We start from the raw sequence: 24,720 nt of genomic DNA on the forward strand, positions 1-24,720 counted from the left end.
CCAGATTTATTTCAAATTTTGTTGAGTTATTTGGTACCAGAGTAAAAAATGTTGAAAAATTTATTACAACTGCTGAAGCCGGACCGTCATTCAACACCCAATGATTAATAAGCGAATCACTGTGTGCTTTGATAAACTACTGTTACAGAAATAAAGAAATAAAGAAATAAACTAGCAGAAGAACATAATGAAAAGTGATCTAGCCAAACACATGGTCATAGAGAGACTGAAACACAAACCCTTTTCTGCACCTTCTCTTTATCACTACACCAACTTTTCCACCCACACTGAACATTTTTTTTAGTACTGAGATTTTTTTTTTTCATTTCTATTTAGAGTTTCTTACATGCACATCTAAATTTTGCATGGAAAACTTACGGATGCCTCTGTAACAGGCTGATGGAAGTTTAGTAGGAGGCTAGCAGTTATACCCTTCATCGCTTGTTTATTTCACACAATTTTTGTAGGAAACCACAGATCAAGGCAGTGATTGACTTCATGCGGTAAGACACAACAGCTTGAGTGCAGATAAGCCCTGTATTATTGATTTAGCGATTTTCTTCTTCTCGCCTTTTCATGCAAATTAAAGGACAGCAAAATATTCAAAATAAAAACATTCCCCTCGACCTACTTAGGTCTGTGTCTTGATTCCTCATGCCAACGTAGCTCTCCGACTCTATCTGCATGCAGAAATTAAACAAGCACACATACAAACACACGCATACACACCCTCGGCACTGTTAAGCTCAATTAAACCTTGACTGACATGTACACGCGGAGTTGATTAGACTCCGACATACGCCATTACACTGCTGAAAAACCAATTATGGGGCACACTCAGAGGCAAGCAAGGAAAGATCAGGGGACAGGGGAAAAAAGACAAAAAACAAAAGACATGTTCAGGCACAAACATGCATACAGATACACTCAAGGGGCTCTTATATGTTGTAGAGTCCATTAAAATCGATACTCAATTTCTTATACCCCCAATGCTGCAGTGTTGGGAGTGGACATATACAAATACACATACAGTATTTGAACCCGAGCCTCATGCACAGGTGGTCAGTAGGAGCAGCTGCACATTCTTACACACACATATACACACGCAAATCCCCCGGGCTGCCATGCCTGAGAAAAAAAAATATATTGATTTCTCAGAGAGGTGACACATGGCTCTGTCAAGCGTTTAGGATGTTATTGGGGGTGTGGGAAAGCATGCAGGATCATGCAAAGCGAGCTTTAATATGTACCTGTGCTAAAGCAATTCACTACAAATTTAAACAGCTTTCAGAATGTTCAGCTAATTCTGATATTAGACTAGATTTATATAGCTCAACAACTGCGTGAATTGGGAATTAGAACACAGCTAAAAATGCTAGGAATCCAAGAAAAGGAATAAAACTAGGGATCAGTGAGCAAACGACCCTTTATTACTGCTATAACATAAGCGATAACAGTAACACTTCACATCATGCTGAATCATAGCTCCCCACTGGGTGTCATTTATTATTCCTTTCTATATCTCATAATCAATTATTGCTACATGTCTACTATCAAGACCTGTCTTTATTTCATGAGCTGTACAAAAAGCTATATTTATCAAAGGTCAGTACAGAGGCATTGCTGCTTAACAGCTGCACCGTCTCCAGTTCAATAGTGAGCTTAGGTTTCTGTCTTGTGTGGAATTTATGGACATGTTCTCTGCACATCAGTGTAGGTTTACTCGAGGCTCTCCAGATTCCTCCCACTTCCCAAAAATGTCTGTCGGTGTGTGTGTTAGATGTCCTGCAATGGATACCGTTCCATTCAGGTTGGATTCCTGCTTCACATCTGTTGTTTTCAAGCTCTGGATCCACTGTAACCTTAACCTGGATGAAGTGTTTGCTAACTATGGATGAAAATATAGTATCATTGTATTAAGACCACAATATTTGAACCGAATTACTTTGCTTTCCACACACAAACACACACACACACACACACGCACTTACGGTATAACAATCTTGTCTCTTATTAACTTAGACGTGCTTCCTGCCACCTTCACTTGTTTTGAGTTTTACCTGCATATTAAAAAAAAGGCAGGTGTGCTATGAGTGTTAATGAAGTGGGATTTCCTTGTTTGCAAAAAGAAAAAAAACATGTTACCACTGTCACCTCTGACTAAAGAGAAGGTGTGTTTGCATGAGAGAGAGAAAAAGAGAGAGAGAGAGAGAGAGGAGGTTAGGATTATTTACATACATTAGGCTATTTTAGCATTCATTTCTTGTTTCTTTCCCTTCAAAAGCAGCTGACACACACACACACACACACACATTTATTACCGCAGCTGTGTAATAAAAGTGCTTGTCAGGAGCTGGAGTGCAGCATGTGTGGGTGGATGATTATCAATAATCAATAGAAGAGATTGAGCTCCTTTCCACTCGGTATGACAAGTATTACACCAGCCCACTCCCGTATCCATCTATCAGTAATCACCTCGTTTCCCTGCTCCCCTGCTTTTTTCAGGGAAGACCAGCGTTTTATCACTAGTGATGCACGGAGACACACGCTTGGATCCAAGACACACACTTGGGATGCTCAGCTGGTGATGAACTGCGAGAAAGCCCTTTATAATTGCTGCAAGGAGACGTGGCATCCTTGGATAACAGCATCCTTTTGTGTTGGCTCATAATGGCTATAATGGTATACAATCACCATACTGTTATTTAGCGGGCGAGCTTGACTCACTCAGCCGTTTTCAATCTCAAATAAAGAGATTTTATTACAGCCTTTCATTTCATCTCTTCTAACACTCTCTCTCTTCTGCTGTTCTCTTCCTCTCCAACACTCCCCTGTTCACCGCCCACCAGAATAACAGAGGGAGGAAAATAGAAGGGGGGTTGCGGGGTTGGATTTGGAGGGTTACAAGTAAAAAGACAGCTAACCTGGGTCTGCATGTATGAAGGAGAAAGACAGCGACCAAGAATAATTATCAGAAAAAGGAATCCTCCCAGAGGTAGACAGTAGAAGAGAGAATGAGTGGGTGAGAGATAGGAAGAAACATCAGAGGAAAAGGAGACCGAGGAAGAAGAAAAAAACATCCCAAAAGGTAGTCAGACAGGAGAAAGAGAAAAAGAAAAAGGATGGGTGATATCACTGTAACTGAATGAGTTATCTGACATTTTACATTTCATTTTATATTTACTTTGAGGGTAAAAAAATCACTAAATATAAGTTTAATATGAATCACAAAGAAAACAAGTGCTAAATATTATTAAAAACTAAAATTGAGCAGCTGATGATTTCCATCAACAAACCTGATTTAGGAAATGTACCATTCCTGAATTTGGAAAAGAGACAATGACTCGAAGGTCAAGTATGAGGACACACTCCACAACTCGAGTTGTTTCAATAAGTGCACTTAGAGAAAGTGAAGGAGAAGCGAGGAGAAGTAGGAACTATCCAGCTTGCTTCCACCCACAATAGGAGCTCCCAGAGACTCCAGTGAGTCATTTACACAACTTGTACTATGTCGCAACCCAAAGCTCTTTTGTACCTGTAACCTATCTATACTGGGAAGATGTTCCTCGACAGCTTCGCAGTCGTGTGAGATAGCATGTCGGATAAATCAACTGAAGTTAACTGCTTAGCTTAAACAAGCGTTTAAAGATTAATGAATTTAGCGTAAACATTAAGAACAAACCTATCGCTGCTTTATTCTCCATCTAGATCTTTCTGTGGTTGGTGTCAAACATTCATAGTAGAAAATATAGTAATCTATATTTGTAAAGCGGTCATATATCCCAAGAATAGGAGTATACCCTGGATTTAATGCCAGTTTATGGCTGGGAAACACAAACATGTAGACATTCACACACTTCTTCACACCTAGGGCAATTTAGGGTAGCCAAACCAGCATGTTTTTTAGGCAGCAACTGAAGAACCCAAAGAAAACCCACACGGACATAGCAAACTCAAGCTCAGGATTAATAATGGTGTCTTTGTGTGAGATGGCAACACTATCCACAGAAACTACTACTTTAGCAGAATATTCAAATTATAGGTTTTTGTGATTATGCAGCTCTGTAAATCACAATAATACATACAAATTAGTTTTTGACAGTCACGCAAATCTTGCACACACATACACAGACACACAAAAAAGCTAGACTTCATGTCGCCATATTGATGCCAAACTAAGGACTGTGCTACTGACACGCAAAAACAATTTATTGCGAGTACCAATATGTTTCTCTTTTATACACATGGACCCACAAAACAAGAAGTTTGAGCAGAATTACCACTGAGACCACTTTATTGATTAGTTTACTCATTAGTGGATCAATGCCATATACCATCTTTCATATATCGAGAAAAGCCGCAAGACTGATGTACATATGGGACGGCATCCATCACAGAGCATCATACACACACGCACACACAAAATAAGAAGTCTACGCCACTGTACCAAGAGACCAATAGCACGTTCTCGATTCACTCAACAGTGGATCAATGACACTCTTTTTAATATGTGATTAAAACCACAAGACTGATATACAGGCCCCTAGACATGTGAACATGCATTAACCCTTGTGCACTCTCTCACTCTCTCTCTCTCTCTCTCTCTCTCACACACACACACACACACACATGAAGGTCAATCCCCACACTATAGACACACTATCAAAATCCAGTAATAGTCTTGCCTAGCCAACAACTCATCCAATTAACACATCATGACCTGCTCATGTCTGGATCAGATTAGATACTCACCTTGCTATAGACACCCCAGGAAAGCTCTGTCTCAATTACCATGACGACGATGCCAAACATGCCAAAGATGAGGGCATAGTCACTGAGTCTCTTCCTCTTCTCGAACAGCGCCCTTCGGTGGCCCAGTTTGTAGCCAATATTCTGGTTCTTGCGCTTAGTAGCTTTGGATGCTGTCCTTCCAGTCTCTCCACCTGCCCCACCCCGTCGTCCACTGCCCCCACTTCCTGTCAACCCCAGAGTGCCCCTGCTCTCAGAGAGGGTGTGGTTCTGGTGATAGATAGACATTTGATTAGCTGATGACTCAAGCTCATAGACATGTCCATATGGTGGATCCTCTTTGGAGGAGATGACAATCTCAGGTGGATTCTGGGGTGCAGTAGTCGAGGAGGAGGAGGAGGGCACTGCCCCATGTCCAGTGGCAGCCCCACCCTCTTTGCTGTCACTTCCACTGTCAGACTCAATGAGGTTCCTGCGTGAGGCGCTGAGACGGCTGAGAGGTTTCATCACACCACCAGTGTACTTGCATGAGCTCATGGCGATCTCGGTGAACGGGTTACTGTCCCTGCGGTGCACCAATGGACTGGCCTGCCTGTGCTTGCAACCTCGATCCCGCTCCCGTTCCCGCTCGCCTGTCGGTGAATGAGAAGAATAAAAGAGGGCGTTGTAGATAGGTGACGTTTCGCCGCTCAGGCTATGCTGGCTACCCAGGCAAGATGACAGTGGTGTGCTGGTGGGGTGCAGTGCATTGGGGATTGGTGCCGGCAGCTGTGGTGTTGTCACCAGTGGGAGCTTGGGCAAGGAGACTGGCGGAAGGTTTGGGCCAGTTGGTGACGGTGTGCCATTGAGCCGCTCTAGGCTGCTGGTTCCACCCGTGTGGTTAGAGTGATTGCTGCCCGGGTAGTTGCTGGATATGGATGTGTGGGAGATACCACTCAAAGGGTGGGGTGCATGCTGATCTTCTTCTTCGCTCCCAGCAAGAAGGGCCAAGCTCAAAGAGGGAGGGGGATCCATGGCAACCAGGGAACTCTGGCAGGTTTGGGTGTGTTCTCTTCCTTGACTCTGTTCAGACAGACAGTGTGGTGAAAGAGAGACAGACAGATTTAATCGTCCTTGAAGGAAATGGATGCAATGAGCTGAAACTTGTAACTGTAAGGGTAAAGGTTGTCACCCTGAGAGAAAAATGGGAAAAGGTTCAGAAATGGGAAAAGTTGGTTCAGACTTGGGTTGCTTTCAGTTAAGAATTTTAAGGTTGTGAATCATGTTGTTGCATAAGCTTGACACCGTGCCTGCTTTTGACTAAGGGGTGAAAATTTAGTAGTTTAATGGTTGGTATTATTGGGAAGCTTGCTTTTATGGTTAAGTTTAGTGTGTAGATGTAAAGATTAAACCATGTCATTTAAACTGAACAGACGAAAAAAAATATGATGAACCTCTGAATCCCTGAAGGATGCACTTGTCACTCTCCTCTCTCTCTCTCTCTCTCTCTCTCTCTCTCTCTCTCTCTCTCTCTTTCCAGCAATCTCTGTCACACCATTCGTTATCAAATCGGTGGATATTATTTTACCAACCTAAACAACTGCTCTGACTTGTGACAAACGTCAAGTGGGAGCAACGACCAGTGTGTCTAGATTGAGGATGCTGTATGTAATAATCAGATTTGTCATCATCTGTGTTTCTCACTCCTCGGCGGAATCACTCACCTCTCCTCCGGCTGTCTTGATCTCCCCGGTTCAGAATGATCTTTCGCACTTTTTCTTTTTCATGTTGTCACGATCATGCCGTCGTTGCGCGCCAGTTTCCTTGCCGACAGACTTTGGGCTTCTGTCTTCCTCTTTTCTATTCCCCTCCTTCAAATATATCTATTGACATAAAGGTGATGTAATCCCTTTTGCGAGAGCGGCTGATCGGTTTAGTACGCTACCTGCATCTTTCTTTTCTTAAGTCCAAACAGGTTGGTGAGGGAAATAATAATAATAATTAAAAAAAAAAAAACATCAAGTAGGAGTGATGCTGAAGACTACATAACAGAAACGCACTACGAGGCGTGTCAAATGCTTAATTAGAACTACTCACTGAGCTGGTAGGTTTCAGTATACACAACGGATCATAAAATAATATTGTTTTTCTAAACCGCTGCCTTTCCTCAGGCTGTCAGAAATCCCTTCTGCGCTCTCTGCTCTCTCTCTCTTTCTTTCTCTCTCTCTCTCTCTCTCTCGCTATTTCTCTTAACTTCTGTCCCCGCCCCCGGTTACGCCTCCCTCAGCCTCTCATTGGACAAACATTACAGTGAATTAAAACAGAAAAAGGAAAATCGATATTGTCATGCTTGTATTCTTTGTACTTCCTACCTACACTGTTTAACGCGTAACTATGAATGCCAAACAACTTGTAGGATACCTTACACTAAAGACTTTACTCCAGGATCTTCCTTCACTTGTCTTTCCTTTACTCATGTATTTACGCCGATGCTTCGTTTGCGCATGCGTACAATCTATGGCAACACCTGCATGTGCGGTCATAATTCAGTTAATTTTTATTGATCTTGACTGTTCAAGTATGTACAACACAACAAATAATCTGTCTAGCGACTTTACACGGAAACGCCACCTTGTTACCTATAATACACCTTGTTTGTATTATATACATGCAAATTGTATGTTTATATTGAAATATTCGTGTTGTGCCCAGAGATTATGGCTATTGGTGTATGAAACATACGGGCAGTTAGGACAGAGCCCCACCATACATGCATATCAACAATTGTAAATCTTTAATGTGCTCATTTACAACTCCAAGTATTTTGCTGAAATACTAATAACATCTTTTGCGTGACCAGCGAATCTGGCAGATATAAGCAGATGTTCCGTTGATTTGGGTATTATCACCCCTAGTGGTCAAACATGGGAACTGCAACAAGCGCTAACAGAGAATTTAAAATTCTCACTCGCAAACGAAGGCTTAGACATTGAAAAAATATTGGAAGAGGGAATTGAAGAGTAGATAATGTCTATTCATCAGAGAAGCATGTGCACCATTGTGACCCTGTTTCTCATGCAAAGGCTGAGAAAAGTGTGTCCCTGCACAGTTTCTTTTGGGTTAGTTTCAGTCCATTGTTTTTAAGATGTAGTTGGTTCAAATCTGGCAACCCTGGTTAACAACATTACCCTGGTTTATATTATTGATTCACATATTCTATTGCTGCATTCGTGGCTTGTAATGGTCATTTGCAAGTTGTAATTATGGTGTTTCCTCACCTCGGTATGTTTGACATATGAAGCAGGAAAATCCAGCTTCATATGAAAGTGTGATTTTTGGTTGGTCTGTCAGAACTCATAAAGCTCTTAAAAAGCAACTTTAACTGCACCTTTACAGTTACATACTATATACTACTACAGTGAACTTCAAACATTCATACAACATTTTGGACTGAAACTGTTATGAGAGTGATAACTCCTAACATTTGATAGCCAAAACATTGATAACATCGATTGCCAAAAAAGGAATTAATGTGGTCAGTGTTATACATTTAATCTACAGTCTGCATACTAATTTATCTAAAGCCAATGCTGCTTTGAGCTCATTTAAAAGTAGAGAAGTTTAAAATGTGCACAGCCATGTTAATTAATAAAGAAACTGGTTGTTCAGAACAAGTTGGTGAGTTGAAATTTCAAGCTGAGCAGGCATTTTATGTGATTTTTCTGGGTGAAGGTATTACAACCTGCATATACAATATAGTGTATATAGACAGTCATTTTGGAACAGGAAGGGGTCATCCCCAAACTCTTCCCACAAACTTGGAAGCAGGAAATTTTCCAAATTGTCTTGGTGTGCTGAAGCATTAAGAGTTCCTTTCACTACAACTAAGGGGCCAAGCGCAACCCCTGAATTCAATGATTGGAAGGGTGTCCCAAAACTTTTGGCAATATAGTGTATGCTGATTGCACACCAGTTGTACTGAACACATGTTGATCATCTAAAACTACTCAACAACAGGCTAGACTATGTGCTGGATGACTGTATGCTGTTGGCTTTCAATTGCCTGTTAATCTAAAAATAAGCTACTAACCCAAAAATTATACCCTTAGTCATGTGTGACAAGCTCTTAATCTTTTTTGAAACTTTATTATTCCTCTCGTTCTGCCCCTCCAAATCTACTGTCCTGAGCCACTGCTGACTAAATTGCTTGTTGGTGCTGTAATATTTGCTTTTCTTTATGGGAAGTTGTCTATTGCATTGGCAGGTGGACATTTCTACTGCAGTTATAATGGTATTTATTTGAGAAAAAAAATAAGCCTTTTTTTTAAATTTTAGTGATAATTCTTGTTGTTAGCTCCTAAAACAGAAAAGCAAGAGCTTCTTTAATCAGTCAACAAATTTTTGTGACGTCCAATGGCATGTTAATATCCAATAGCATAATCCATAGAAGTAGAGATAATAAACATTGGACTCAGATGGAACAAGTCCCAGAATGCAATGTATCTGTACGACACAGTTGCATGGCAACAATGGCACGGATGTTATAGCAGAGATTCCCAATAGCAGCACTATCAACAGGCTATAAGAATGGCATTATGGGTAATGCAAGAAACTGGTAGCCATATTGAAGATAGACCTACTTATCAATGAAAAAAAATTGAACCTTTAATCCTTAGAAAAAAGTGTTACTTTTGAACTGAGCTGTAATTAAGTAACATATAAAAATATATACTGTTTTTCTATGAGACTTTCTTATTGAATAATAAAATAAATCCTTTCATTAACCCATCACTCATTTATTTATTTATTTATTTAATTATTTATTTATTGAGATATTGATATGGAAGTCATTTACAGTATATAATTTTCCTCAAGTGTATCTCTCTGTGGAATGCTTAATGGTTCTATGTATAACACAAGGTTTTTTAAAAAGTCTAAGAAGAACCTTTTTAGAAATATAGAACTAGTAATCAAACACACTTTATAAAACATAATTGTTTCCCAGAAAAAATGCACATTGGTCATGTAATGGAAACACAGTGACAAATCCCATTTTGTGACCCTGTTGTCTAATTGCTTAGCATACACACTTACAACAACAAAGATAAGATTCTTCATAGAAAACATTAACTCCGCACTGGTATCCTTTCTGAATATTTTACAGTTTAATAACTTGTGAAGTGTATGCATAGCTTAAGGTCAGTGCAACAAAGTGGTGCTTCATACCCAAGAAAGGATATGCTGAGCCAATCAACAGTGAAACTTAATATCAATCCACTGTGTCCAGAAACCAGACAAAAGCTGAGACAAGCTAAAAGAGTGAAAAAGAGACACTTGGTAATGTAAGCTAGCTGGCCAGCCATTGTGTCTCCATATGTTGCTGTGGTCACTTACAGCTTTCACACCAGTGAGTTAAAAGCTGCACGTACACTATATTGCCAAAAGTATTCGCTCACCTGCCTTGACTCGCATATGAACTTAGGTGACATCCCATTCCTAATCCATAGGGTTCAATATGACGTCGGTCCACCCTTTGCAGCTATAACAGCTTCAACTCTTCTGGGAAGGCTGTCCACAAGGTTTAGGAGTCTGTTTATGGGAATTTTTGACCATTCTTCCAGAAGCGCATTTGTGAGGTCACACACTGATGTTGGACAGAAGGCCTGGCTCTCAGTCTCCGCTCTAATTCATCCCAAAGGTGTTCTATCGGGTTGAGGTCAGGACTCTGTGCAGGCCAGTCAAGTTCATCCACACCAGACTCTGTCATCCATGTCTTTATGGACCTTGCTTTGTGCACTGGTGCACAGTCATGTTGGAAGAGGAAGGGGCCAGCACCAAACTGTTCCCACAAAGTTGGGAGCATGGAATTGTCCAAAATGTCTTGGTATGCTGAAGCATTCAGAGTTCCTTTCACTGGAACTAAGGGGCCAAGCCCAGCTCCTGAAAAACAACCCCACACCATAATCCCCCCTCCACCAAACTTTACACTTGGCACAATGCAGTCAGACAAGTACCGTTCTCCTGGCAACCGCCAAACCCAGACTCGTCCATCAGATTGCCAGATGGAGAAGCGCGATTCGTCACTCCAGAGAACGCGTCTCCACTGCTCTAGAGTCCAGTGGCGGCGTGCTTTACACCACTGCATCCGACGCTTTGCATTGCACTTGGTGATGTATGGCTTGGATGCAGCTGCTCGGCCATGGAAACCCATTCCATGAAGCTCTCTGCGCACTGTTCTTGAGCTAATCTGAAGGCCACATGAAGTTTGGAGGTCTGTAGCGATTGACTCTGCAGAAAGTTGGCGACCTCTTCGCACTATGCGCCTCAGCATCCGCTGACCCCGCTCCGTCAGTTTACGTGGTCTACCACTTCGTGGCTGAGTTGCTGTCGTTCCCAAACACTTCCACGTTCTTATAATACAGCTGACAGTTGACTGTGGAATATTTAGGAGCGAGGAAATTTCACGACTGGATTTGTTGCACAGGTGGCATCCTATCACAGTTCCACGCTGGAATTCACTGAGCTCCTGAGAGCGACCCATTCTTTCACAAATGTTTGTAAAAACAGTCTGCATGCCTAGGTGCTTGATTTTATACACCTGTGGCCATGGAAGTGATTGGAACACCTGATTCTGATTATTTGGATGGGTGAGCGAATACTTTTGGCAATATAGTGTATGTCTGGCCCATACAGTTAATGGCACCACATCTGTATCAGCAAAATATGAGCAGAACAGACTATTATAATGCACAAGTGCCATGCTGGATCCACATCAGTTCAGTATAATCTGGCCTAAACTGTGACAAAATAGCATATAAATCCCATTTTATTGTCCATCCCAAGTCTGTTTTCAGTCAAATAAACCAGTTGGGTGGGAAGTTGTCAAGTATAGCAACACTGCATTCATGTACATGAACATATTTTGACTGGAGTCAAAACAAAGTTATTGTAATATCCGTGTGTTACCTTTTTCCTGTAATATCATATTTAGATTGTTTTTTTTTTTTTACCTTACTTACTTACTAATGACTTCTACTTACATACATACTTGCGTATTTTTCTATATATCTTTTCCTGAGGTCAGCACAGACTTCTCCATGGGGATCCCCAGATGTTCCATTTGTAAGATTTAATCTTTCCCACAGTGAAATGTAAACATATAAATGGCAACTGGCTCCTATGAATTTGCAGCGGCTCTATTCTGTGGCTCTCCCAGATTGTCACGCTCCTCAACCCTATTGTGGATGAACTTTTTATTATAACAACTGACAAATACCAGCTGTGTATTTGGAGCCAATATGCATTATAACTAAACATCATTTTCACAGAAATAAACATTAGTAAAAAAATCTCCCCATTTTAGTTATTAGGTGTAGTGTATGATGCAGGTTTTTAGTTTTGGAATTGTTCTATACAATAAAATAAAATCACCACGTTGTAGGAAAATGATTTTATTTGCATTTAAGGAAGAATAGACTTGGTAGTCCTGGTTATAAGGATAGGCCTCACCACTCCATAAGAACAGAGACACAGGTCAGGAACTGTGCTGGCAGGACAAACAGAAATCTTTATCATAATTACTAATAAAAAAATTCAGAGTCACAGGGCAGCAGCTGAAATGTCTGAATGAAAAAGGTTAAAAAAAACTGTGACAAAACCAGGCATCACTTTACAAGAATAGCTGGAGAATACCAACTGAGAGCTAAAGAGAGAGAAAGAGAGAGAGAGACCCTTGGAAGGATGCAACAGCAGACAGGTGGAGATGCTCTCTCCGTCTCCCTCATGGTGTTTGGAAGAAAAGTGGAAGCATAGAGATACAGGATGAATGAATGTTTTTGTTCCTTTTGTGAAGTGAAAAGGTTAGCATCATCCCTAAAAGACACAGAACACACATATGGACAAATGACAAGAAGAAGAGGTACAGCAGTTACCATGCCAACCAGAGTATAGACAGTGCTTATCCTCTTTTCCCCACCTCATTTCTCTCTCTCTCTCTTTCTTTCTCTTTCTCTCATTCATAGAATAAGTGTTTGTAATTCACAGAGGAGTGGAATGAGCTGCATATCCTATAGGTCATCACTGCAAGCTGCACACAGAATTCCCTTACTCTTCCCTTAATTCACACCGATTGATGAATGTCTGCAAATGACTGTGTTCTGCACAGTGTTTTATTTGTTGTCTTCTTTCTCTTATGGAAACATCACACACATTTCACATGGGATTATACACTGATCAGCCATAATATTAAATGTGTTCTTCTCAGTATTATAGCACCTGTAATGAGTGGGGTATGATAGCATGGAAGTGAAAAGTCAGTTCTTGAAGTGTGTGAATCAGAAAAAATGGCCAAGTGTAAGAATCTGAGGCAGGTCTTGTGGGGTGTTCCTGGTATTAGTACTTTAGAACTTGCAGAGTTGTGGGAAGGAAGGAAGTGTCTGATCCCACAGAAGAGCAACAAAAACTTTTACGTGTACCATTTACCAAAATTTTACAGACCAACTATACACCTTCCTGGCAAAGGTATTCCCTAATGGCAGCAGGATCCTTCAGCAGCGTAATGCACCATACTGCAAAGATTGTTCAGAAATGGCTTGTGGAACATGACAAAGAGTCCAAGGTGTTGACTTGGCCTGCTGGGGTGAGTGGTATGTGTCAAAGTAATGGCAGGACCCAAGGTTTCCCACCAGAACATTGCCCAAAGCATGACAATGCCTCCGCGGGCTTGCCTTCTTTCCAGCTTGCCTTCTTCCCCGGCCATCCACGTGATGTAAAAGACATGTAATTTATCAGACCAGGCCACCTTCTTCCATTGCTCCGTGCTCCGTGTCCAGTTCTGGTGCTCATGTGCCCATTGTTGGCACTTTTGGTGGTGCACAGGGGTCAGACCACTTCCCACAAGAGCTGCAGTCTAGCCATCACAATTATAGGACTTAAAGGACTTACAGGACTTATGATACTTTTGATAGATACTGACCACTGCTGACCGGGAACACCCCACAAGAGCTGCAGTTTGGAGATGCTCTGGCCATCACAATTTGGCCCTTGTCAAACTTGCTCAAATCCTTACGCTTGCCCATTTTTCCTTCTTCTAACACATCAACTTTGAGGACAAAATGTTCACTGCCTAATATATCCCACCCACTAACAGGTGCCATGATGAGGAGATAATTAATAATTAATGTTGTTCACTTCACCTCTCAGTGCTCATAATGTTATCGCTGATCGGTGTATCTAATCTACAGTATATAATACCCTACATATGAAAAATAAATGAACTATGAAATTAAATGACTCATGTAAAAATAAAACATGGAAAATAAAACATGCACTTCAAGTGAAAAGTGCACTTTTGAAATGTGAAGGTGATTATTCATGTGTGGTTCTTTAACAGTTGCCTAACATCATCTCAGCAAACCGACACTGTACACAATAAATTACTCGACCATACCTGTATCACTCTGCTTCACTTGGCTTCTTACGCAGCACCTAAAGTTTCTTTAAGATTCTATAAAAACCCTTCCAATTTTTCCTGGTCTAATGAGTACACTTTTTTTAGACAGTAAGAAAAATGACCATAATTACCCATAATTCATTGTTGACATATAAGAAATCTAGGTTTTTTTTTTGTCTGTTTTAATAATGGCATTTTAATGCAGAAAATTTGATGGTTTGCATAGATAGTAGCAAACATGCAAAAAATGCTTACACAACATCTGAGCTGAGTTTACAGGCTAGTGGTTGTTAAAAGCCTATAATATCTGGATTTTAGAAATGGGTGCGAGGTATCTTGCCTGCTAATGTACATTTTAATGGCTGTGATGTGATGTGATGTGTTGTTATGTGCACATTGCTTTTAGATAAGGATCCAAAAGTCTGAGGCCATTTTTCAATGCAAATGCTTCTATATAGCATTATTTTCTAATTAAATAGAACAATTTTTATTATATTTTTGACAATAACTCGAGTGAAAAGTGAATTTCATGAATTTCAGAGTTTCTTAGGATTTGGTTCATCCCCCTTTCTTTTAATTTAATGACAGTGTGCTAACACAGACCCCAAAAGTTTGTGCAAAACCTCCATCAGAATGCCATCTGAACACATGCTCTAATGGAAGAGATTAGGCATGGGCAAAATCTGACCTTTTGTACAAAGCAGGTAATATTACCTTCAAACAAGATAATACCAGAAGCAATCAAACCTCTTCTAAAAATAATCAATTCTTCCCTTAGCGCTGGATATGTACTTGCAGTTATCAAACCCTTGATTAAAAAAACCCTGACCTTGACCCCTGTCAGCTGTACATCTATAGGCCACTATCAAATATCAAACCTCCCTTTTATCTCCAAGATCCTAGAAAAGGTTGTAGCACAGCAGTTATGCTCATACCTACATAAGAATAACATTTATGAAATGTATCAGTCAGGATATAGACCTCATCATAGCACAGAAGCAGTGCTGGTTAAAGTGGTAAATGACCTGCTACTGCTCTCTGATCAGGGTTGTGTCTTCTTGCTTGTGTTGCTTGACCTTAGTGTAGTTTTTGACACCATTAATCATCCTGTTCCTCTTTATAGACTAGAAAATAGTTAAGGGAACAGCCCTCTCCTGGCTCAGGTCTTTCTCACTGTAGATGTACAGTAAGTTCTTGATCTACCTGCAGAAAGAAGTAACCTTTCTGATTACATAGTAACTCTGGAGGGCATTTCTGTTTATCTTATGCAGCAGTAAAATACCTTGGTGTGATTATAGACTTCAGTCTTTCATTTGAAACTCATGTAGATAATATTATTAGGATAGCCCTCATTCACCTCATAAATATTGCTTAGGTAAGACATATAATGGCAATACACGACAGAAAACTAGTAACTGTAATGTCTTACTGTCTGGATGGTCCATTAGGTGCATAAATGAGTTCCAGTTCATAATGCAGTCCTAACTAGAACGAGAAGATATGATCACATCCCCTCTATCGTATCAACACTACATTGGCTCCCAATCAAATTGATTATAAAATACTACTATTGACCTATAAAGCACTGAATGTTCTAGTGCCACAGTACCTGAGCATTTCTTTAGTCTTTTATGATCCATCACACCTACTTTGATCAGAAGGTGCAGGCTATTTGTTGGTATCTCAAATAGTGAAGCCTACAGCAGTGGGCAGTTTTGGAACTGCCCTCCAATTAGAGTTCGGGACACAGTAGATTTCAGACACAGTTTCAGCCCTCATGTCTATGTAACCTCCCTTCTCCAGTGTTGCCAGAGTCCCTGCTTGCATTTGCTTGCACACAATGTACATTGTCATTGATAAAATCATACCTAATAATTTCTCTCTCTCTCTCTCTCTCTCTACGTGTGTCATGTTATATATGCTGCTTCTTCGATTCCAGTATTCCAGTGGTCCTGACCCTTTCTGTGGACCTGCCTGATCCATTTTGAAGCCCTGCGTCTGATTGGAGTTCTCATTACTTAGAAACCACTCGCTGCTTCTGAGAATGGCCCTATATGGAAAACCTAAAGATACCTGAGATTACTTAGAAACCATAGATAGCTTTGAAGTGTAATTGATACAATTGGTTTTTCTATGATGGCTTAGCACTAAAATTGCTATAATAGCTTCAGGACTGCAATTGCCATGAACAAGTCTCATGTCTCATTTTGCACTCAAGTCTCTATCAGTGAACAGTGGATAATTCCAACAAGACAGATTGCATGTTTTATCTAGGATGAATTTCCTGATTACACAATTGCACTTTTTGTACATTTACTACACACCATTTTGAGTCATATTCCTCTCAAGATTTCTTCCTCATACCATCTCAGGGAGTTTTTACTCACCACAATCACCCCTGACCTGCTCAATAGGGTAATACATGTATACATTTTATATCCTGAATTTATATATTTCTGTGAAGCTGCATTGTGACAATGTCCATTGTCAAAAGCGCTATACAAATACAACATGGTCAGTAATACAAATTTGTTAACATTTAAATAGAAATAGTTCAGAAATCACATGAAACAGAATGTTTTAGAATTTTGAAATATTACAAAAAACATAGTAAATTTTCACTGTCTCAAATAGTTAAAAAAATAAATAATAATAAATATTATTTCAAAAAATAAATATTTCAAAATTCTGAAACTTTCTGTTTATTTTAACCTTTTTTAATAAAAAAAAATCCCAGATTTTCACTGACATCTCAGACTTTTGGACTCAATGAATATTCTCACTGTAATTTATTCTACTGCTGTAGATACTTTATTACTTTTAATAAAGTAAAGTGCTTTAATAAAGTGCTTCTTGCTTTAATGCTAAATCAAAAACACATTCTTTCCACGATATGAATTTTGACTATGAAAGCATGAGAGAGTGAAAGAGAGACAGACACAGAGATGTGTCAAAATAAGACAGGATATTTAATCATTTTTCATGGCAGAACATTTTAGACATGTTCCCCTGTGATGATCAATTATGGCCTAATAACCAGGATTATCATGTAATTTGCAAAAATCTGCAAAAGCAAAACAGAAATACTTTACATTACCAGTCAAATGTTTGGACATACTAGATTACAAATATCTTCTGCGTATCTTAAGCTTCAAGACAAGCCTTAAAATTTGTTTCCAATCCACACATAAATAGCAATGTTGAGACCCATGTATAAATTTAGCAATGAATGAAAATGTTTTAATAAGTAGTTTCAGTTTTTAAATACATTCGTTTCAGTTAGAAAAATCTTATTTGGGAATGTTTGGGAAGAAAACCCCCCTAAATGATATTCCCTCATGACACTGGCAGGATGTCCGTGGGCAAAGCTTCATCAGGATTATTGTTAAAAATGTAAAATATCATTGGTTTTAACACATATCTGTGTGGGATGTACAGTGGTGTGTCGTGTAGTGTTGCTGCCTCACAGCTTCAGGGTGCCTGGATTTATCGTGATCTCGGGTGACTGTCTGATTCTCTCTGTGTCTGTGTGGGAGTCTCCCAGGTTCTCCAGTTTCCTCCCACTTCCCAAAAACAAGCCAGTAGGTGAACTGAATTACACCATATGTGTGAATGAGTGTGTGAATGTAGTGCCTGATGGATTAATAACGTTTCTTGTTCATTGCATAATGGCATGTGTCTTATGAAAGAGTGCATAGTGTTAATGTCTATATTATTATAAAATAACCCAAACTTTTGACTGATATTGTATATTGATGTTCTTTCTTTTGATTTTTTTGGGGGGTTTTGGTTCTGCATTTTTGAATTTTTCCCAAAAGTCACTAATTTGTGTCTGCGCTTTCTACTGTTGATGGTATATAAGTATTTTTTTTTTTAACATAGATTGCAGACAGCTCTATTTATTCTACAGGTTTCGGAAGGGTTTCAGTCATTTTAAGAGCTACTATAAATGCATGGCTTTTATGTTAATGTAGTATATTAAGATGAGGAGAATGTCTTACTTGTGCTTTGCTTGCAGATAAGGTTTACGGTGGCAAGGTTGCATTTGTGAACTTAACATTAATAGCTGTTGTTGTTGTTGATAGTCATCAGAAATTAGCATTTAAATGTTGTTTTCCCCATGTGCACCTAATTAATGTATGCTGCCACCACTATCACCACCACTAGTGGTTATACATGCATGCACCATTAAATACTAATTTTACCTTATTCGACCTTAAACACATTAGAAAATGATCAAGTTTGTGCCACTATTTGAAAAGCAGCAGTATTATGTTCTTTCAAGGTTAGATCACTACATTACAACAACAGATTTATCTTTTTAAAAAACAACCAGGTGATGATTTAAAAAGCTGGTCATCCTGGTGGATGTATTTACGTCAGCTTTAATAGCTTTAATCTACATTCTAACTTGATTCTCTATTTAGTTAGAAAAAAATATTCTGCACCAAGACAGATGCCTGCAGCAGTGATAAAAGTACCAAGTATTCACTCAACATGGTGATTAGTGCCATCATATTCCAATAAAGTGGCAGATTGGAAAATAGATTTCTTATCAGATGACTGTTTTGCCAGCTGGGTTGCAGCTGGGGTTTTTTCCATACTCATTCTTTTGCAACATTTCACATGTTTACCTCTAGTGCATGCATGAGAAACCTGACCCAGGTTGATGCACCGTCATGACTGACCATGCCATCTGATATTTGACTGATAAAAGTGAAGAAATTGTAATTAGCAAATAATTTTATGCATTGCATGTATTATTGAAAAAAAATAAATTGTCATACAATTCATACTGCATTGACTTCATACAGAATTGTTAGGCTTCACTGGTGGGTGACCCTGAGTCTGGACCACCAAATGATAATCAGCACCATGGCTAGCAGCCACATCAGTGCCAATGAGAACAAAAGCACATGCACCCACACCTGTAGCATGAGAGTTTTACCAGACAAACCTGGCTAGAGAAGAAAACTATGAACACTCTATTTGCCTCTGGAGTTTAACACTCACACACGGATGCTGGTTGTTTAGCCTGCAGGCAAAAGTTGAGAAACAGCCCACACCAGCCAGCTCACACTCTACACTCTGAAATTTATTGAAGATGCACATTCCATCACTCTTCGTTTCCAGGTAAATAAAATGTACTCAGGGATTGAATATAACTCATTTGCTATATATATATATATATATATATATATATATATATATATATAGCAAGTGAACAGTCAGTTCTTCGAGATTGGTGTATTGGAGAAATGGCTGAACAAAAGATCTGACCACTGGGTCAGTGCATTCATATGGATGTTCATTTTATCCTTTTACACATATCAAGTTTGTGGACACTTCCTATGCATTGTTAAGTGAAAATCATAGTCTGATGGCTTCCACCATCCACAGTGATCACTCAAGGTCTCTTCCTGGATGCTTTCCCCCTAAATATGGAGAGCAACTCGCATGTGCACAGGTTGTAATTTTCATAAACAGTAACCTCTGCAATAGTTCTGTACCTTTTATTTCACTGTCACACTGACTAATGCTTGTAATGAAAATATACACAAAAACTGCACATTTTTTGCTTACATTTACAGCATTTGGCAGATGCCCTTATTGAAAAAATTTACATTTTATCTTTAACAACTTGCATTTAAAGGGCCTTGCTTAAGGTCTCAGCAGTGGCTGCTTAGTAGATGTGGGATTCAAACTCACAACCTTCCAATTAGTAGTCCAACATGTTAACCACTAAGCTACCACATCCCATATTTGCTATATACACATCACATACATGCACATCATCATCCCAATCTACGCTCCAGTCACTATTAGTTATATACAGAACAGACATTTATTTGCTTCATATTATTAAAAAATGAGAGGGAGGGAGGAAAACAGAGACTGGTGTTAAACACAAAGGCTCCCTGGCAGATCCCATTAAACTGAAAAGGCAGTGGCGCAGAACAAAATCACTCTCCTGCAAACAGATGCAACCTTTGATGAAAAGACGCTAATAAAACACATACTTTATGAGCTATACTAATGCAACTGTCACAACTGTACTCCAACCACTACATCCACATTCTAACAGCTACAAATACAGTGCCACAATCACTTCTTTACAGTAACACACACACACACACGCACACACACACAAAGACTCATTCACTTCCTCTCCCATAAGAAGAATTTGCACTTTTCACATTCACTAATGGACTCCCCTGCTGCCCACGCACTCACATACTTTCTCTGCTTCATCAGCACCCCACTCCACCCTGCCCATCTTTACAATGCTCTGACAGCACATTAAAATTCACAAGCGGCTCCAGCTCTGAAAAAACAACATGCTGCTTCACAGTAACCCAAACAGTGTTCCCTCGATGTCAGAGAATTTCAGAATGATATAATAAGCAGAGTTATAAAAGGGTAATAAAGCGGGGATTGAATCCTGCAAGTGCCTTGGAGCACTAAGATGAGACCAAATGCGGTTTTCCTGGCCTCTTAGGTTACTAAAGTGTTAGTGATTAAGGGCATTAAGAGTTTGTGCAGCACTCTGAAATGGCTGGTTACTAAGCAGACAGCTAAGTGCTTGAGCTAGGGAAGACTAGATTTTTTTTTTTTGCTGAGCTCTGTTTCAGAAAGGGTTTATTTCTTAATCTCCTACATTAATATTGCACAGTGTGCAGATTTCATTTTTGTGGTTTCTTAGTCCTACACTATATCTGAACTGTATACACATTCATCTGAATGTAGTCTGCACTAAACTTTGTTAACCTATTTGGTAAAATGTGTTTTAAAATCAACAGTAATAGGTTAGCATAAAATAGAATGTTTATTAAGCCACCATTCATTCATTCATTCATTCATTCATTCCTTAAACTCTTAAGGATTTTTTTCTTTTACTCATCTTGAAGCATATTATTGTGTAACTATAATGAAGAGCAGGAGGCAGCACTAGCATCCCTGGTTTGATCCTGATCTCTGTCTATGTGGAGATTATCGTGTTCTTACTGGGTCTACAACAGTTTTCTACTGGTATGCAATTCAGGGTTTATTCCTTTCTCATGCCCTCTGTTCCAGGGATCAGCTCTCGAACCACCATGGGCCTGACAAGGATAAAACACTTACTTAGAATGAATGAATGAATGAATGAATGAATGAATGAGTGATAATGAATTAATCTATATGTAAAATGAAATTAGCAGGAAATACTAATAGTATTAAAAGCAGGTCTGTAATGATGTTTAAGAAGCTACCTTAGCACTATTGCATTCCAAACTTATAGGTTAAGCTTTCCACATCAAATGGTTAAGTTCATCTATCATACAAAGGTACACTATATGACCAAATGTTTAAAGACACCAGACCACCTCAGCCATACATACCTTTTCAAACATTCAGTTCCAGATTTAGTCCTTCCTTTTCTGTTATCCTAAGCTTCATTCTTCTGAGAAAGCTTTATCCTAGATTTTGAAGCATGGTTTGTGTTCATTCAGCCACAAGTGTGAAAGTGATGTCAGCCAGGTATGTCAGGTATTTAGTCAGCATTGCAGTTCAGTAGGGCTCAATGCAGGACACTATAACCTTGGCTACCTATGTCTTCATGCACAAGATCATTGTTACACTGGAACAGGTTTGGATTCTATACAAAGTCATTCTGTACAATTGTGTGCTTCCAACTTCCAACAGTTTGAAGAAGAACCACATATGGATATGATGTTTAGGTGTCTGCACACCTTTGGTCATATTGTGGCTGACCAATGAGTAACTTTGTGGGTGTGAACATTTATCATAACACACCGTCAGTAACTGTTAGTTGTTGACATCTCTGTTGTCTTTTTTTAATGACCGTAACACATTAAAACCCAACGTATTACAATTTTAAAACACACTATTCAGTAACTAATATCTTTCAGTGTCACAGTAGAACAACAAGGGAAAGTGTGTAGACTCATGAATGCACTGTATATCTAAACAGATTCTGGAAGTTGAAAGGGTTAAAAAACATAGTCACTTTCCATTTCTAGTATCTGTTCTTATTTGGAGACTCATCTCTCCTCTCAGTCCCCACATTTCCTTCCTCTCTCCTTTTAAACACTATATCTACAAATCTTTTACTAGACCACTTATTTTATTTCTTCTGACACACCCGTGACCTTCTTAGTGGCACTGTAGTGACTTTCTTTCCCTTTTCTTTATATCTGGCGTATCCCTGGCTGGCCTAACATTTCGGCCAATTCCAGTTCTAATTTGTGGTACTGCTATATCTATAGTATGAGACAGACATTACATCATGCTTTTTAAGGTATTTTTTTTTGAAGGAAGGTCATATTTAGTAGAACACTGTGGAACCCACAGAGCTACAGTGTTTAACAGTGACGTTAATATACTTGATATGAGCACATTTTCAATATCTCAGGAAAAGGAATTAGATGAATCTAAATGACTTCATGCTGCTTGAGATTCTGGGGAAACCTCAGTCTCACATGAGTGCTTTTATCACACATGGATGGCCATCATGGCAGAGCCTGCCATCTGCTCAAACTACCAGCCATGCCACAGTGCCTCAACATGCTCTGAAGAGTACACAAAGCTCATGCCATGCGGCATGCAGCAACTGCCAAGTCAAATTCCTCGTAAGTAATATCTCGCTTGCACAACATGGACACTTATTTGGATCCTAATGTGTGCAAAACAGATGCTAGCAGGCTGATGTGGGACAGAGGAAATCGTCCACATACCACTAAAATGACAGAATCCCAGTTGTAAGATGTATCTCTGCAATGAGAATATTGCTTTTGCTTCTTTTACAAAAAGTCAGAAACTGATGTTGCCATAAAATTCTTTAGACCACAATGCTATTGAGTTCTGAAATCTGAAATCTGATTGGTCAGAATTTTCTATAACAGCAGCTCACAGCTTTGATAGTAGAGTAGAACTCATTCACAGGGATGGTATGTAATTGAGGATATGGTGAAGTAACTAATAACACCACTACAAGCACAATCCACTGTAAATACCATGCTTTATCAATTTATTAATATCAGATCATTTATAGTACTGTACTGATATAAAACTCAATGTGATTGTACTGTGCCTGGATCATTTAATCTTATAATATTAAATATGTGCAACATTTCCCACTATATGCCACTTTATGACTGCACATGTTTACATCTTTTTCTAGCATTATGTCTGGGTAGGATAAGAATGTCTGTGGCTGTAGCATAGGAATTTCCTAATTTCCACTCTTTATGCATATGATACTAAGCGTAAATTGGTTTTCTATGAGGAGACATTTATTTTGCATTTTTGGAAGGAGTCTCCAGTGTCGGCCCATTCAGACATAATCTGAAAGGAACAAAACATGATGGAAAATAATCCACCTCAGGGTTGCAACACCCCACACTTTTAATCCATTGTGTTATGCTTTGCAAAAGACTAATAATTTCCACTTGCGGCTAAAACTGTTCTCATTTGTTTCTTGTAGGCTTGAAGGCAACTTTTGCAGTTGTTTTTGTAGTTGAAATGTTTTTTCTCAATCTTCGGAGCTTACTCCCATCTTAGAACTTCATTTATGCTTAATAGCGATAATACATTTCTTGTGAAACCAGGAAAGCTCTCAAGTGGAAAAAAAGAAAGAAATAGAAACAGATTTCAGTACATTGGAGCACTTGGGAATAACAGAAGTGGACACAAAGTGGCCAAGGTATTTAGCCCTGATACTCAACAGTGAAAAAGGACTTCCTTGTTTACTGAAGTGAAATCATGGTGAGTTGATCATGTATAAAACACTTGTGAAATTCTCTCTATCTGCACTGCAGGTTCAGAAACACTGGCTTTCCCAATCATGAGGCTAATCATTTCTTTACACGTTTTTGAAAACCCATTAAACAAACATCAGGGGAATAAAACTAATGAGTGATATAAAATATATTGAATTTATATGGTACTGAGTCCAGCTACTAGAGCTGCATACCTCCAGCTGTATTCCTTCATTTACAACCAAACATTTGAGCGCCTTAACTGGACACTAACAGTTGCACTGCAGCAATCACTATAGCAAAAATGAATCGGTTTTTATAAACTGTCAACATGTATGGATGAACAGAATCAAAAGAGCAAGTCTACAAAGAAAAATCACTTCTGATCCTCACCCAAGGATTCACTTCACATCAATCATAGGTACTGATTGAATTTCTGCCCATCAGGTGTAAGAGCAATGGCAAATCATGCTTTCATTCATTAAACGAATGCTCAAAAAATAATAATAAATAAAATAAAATATACCTAGCAGTGTTTCCTCATACATTCAGTCCTCTTCAGTAAGCGTTTTATCCTTGGCAGGGTCGTAGTGGAGCAGGACTCTGTCCCAGCAACACTGCGTGTGAGGCGAGATTACATCTTGGATAGGATACAAGTCCATTGCTTGGCACCATTGCACACAGACTTTCATACAGTCTTTCACACCTACGGGCAATTGATCTAAGCCAATCCGATCCGATCTAATCCAATCTTCTGACGTTTTTTGGGAGGTGAAATGAAAC

The 24,720-nt window shown here is 39.3% G+C and overlaps 1 protein-coding gene across 3 annotated transcripts in view; it reads right to left on the reverse strand.

The window, feature by feature from the left end:
- The window catches only part of kcnn3 (potassium intermediate/small conductance calcium-activated channel, subfamily N, member 3), an 82,155-nt gene extending 75,203 nt beyond the window's left edge, over positions 1-6,952 (reverse strand). The window contains exons 1-2 of one of the 3 annotated variants that reach the window (XM_058396119.1): positions 6,453-6,952; positions 4,753-5,921 (exon numbers count right to left, since the gene is read on the reverse strand). In XM_058396119.1, the coding sequence (XP_058252102.1) occupies positions 4,753-5,763 (1,011 nt within the window). In that variant the 5' untranslated portion in view covers positions 5,764-5,921; positions 6,453-6,952. The remainder of the gene's footprint in view (positions 1-4,752; positions 5,922-6,452) is intronic. The other 2 variants (XM_058396118.1, XM_058396120.1) reach the window with 2 other exon arrangements.
- Between the last annotated feature and the right edge of the window lie 17,768 nt (positions 6,953-24,720).

This window comes from Hemibagrus wyckioides, linkage group LG01 (assembly GCF_019097595.1).
Source record: "Hemibagrus wyckioides isolate EC202008001 linkage group LG01, SWU_Hwy_1.0, whole genome shotgun sequence".
In the NCBI taxonomy this organism is placed as follows: domain Eukaryota; kingdom Metazoa; phylum Chordata; class Actinopteri; order Siluriformes; family Bagridae; genus Hemibagrus; species Hemibagrus wyckioides.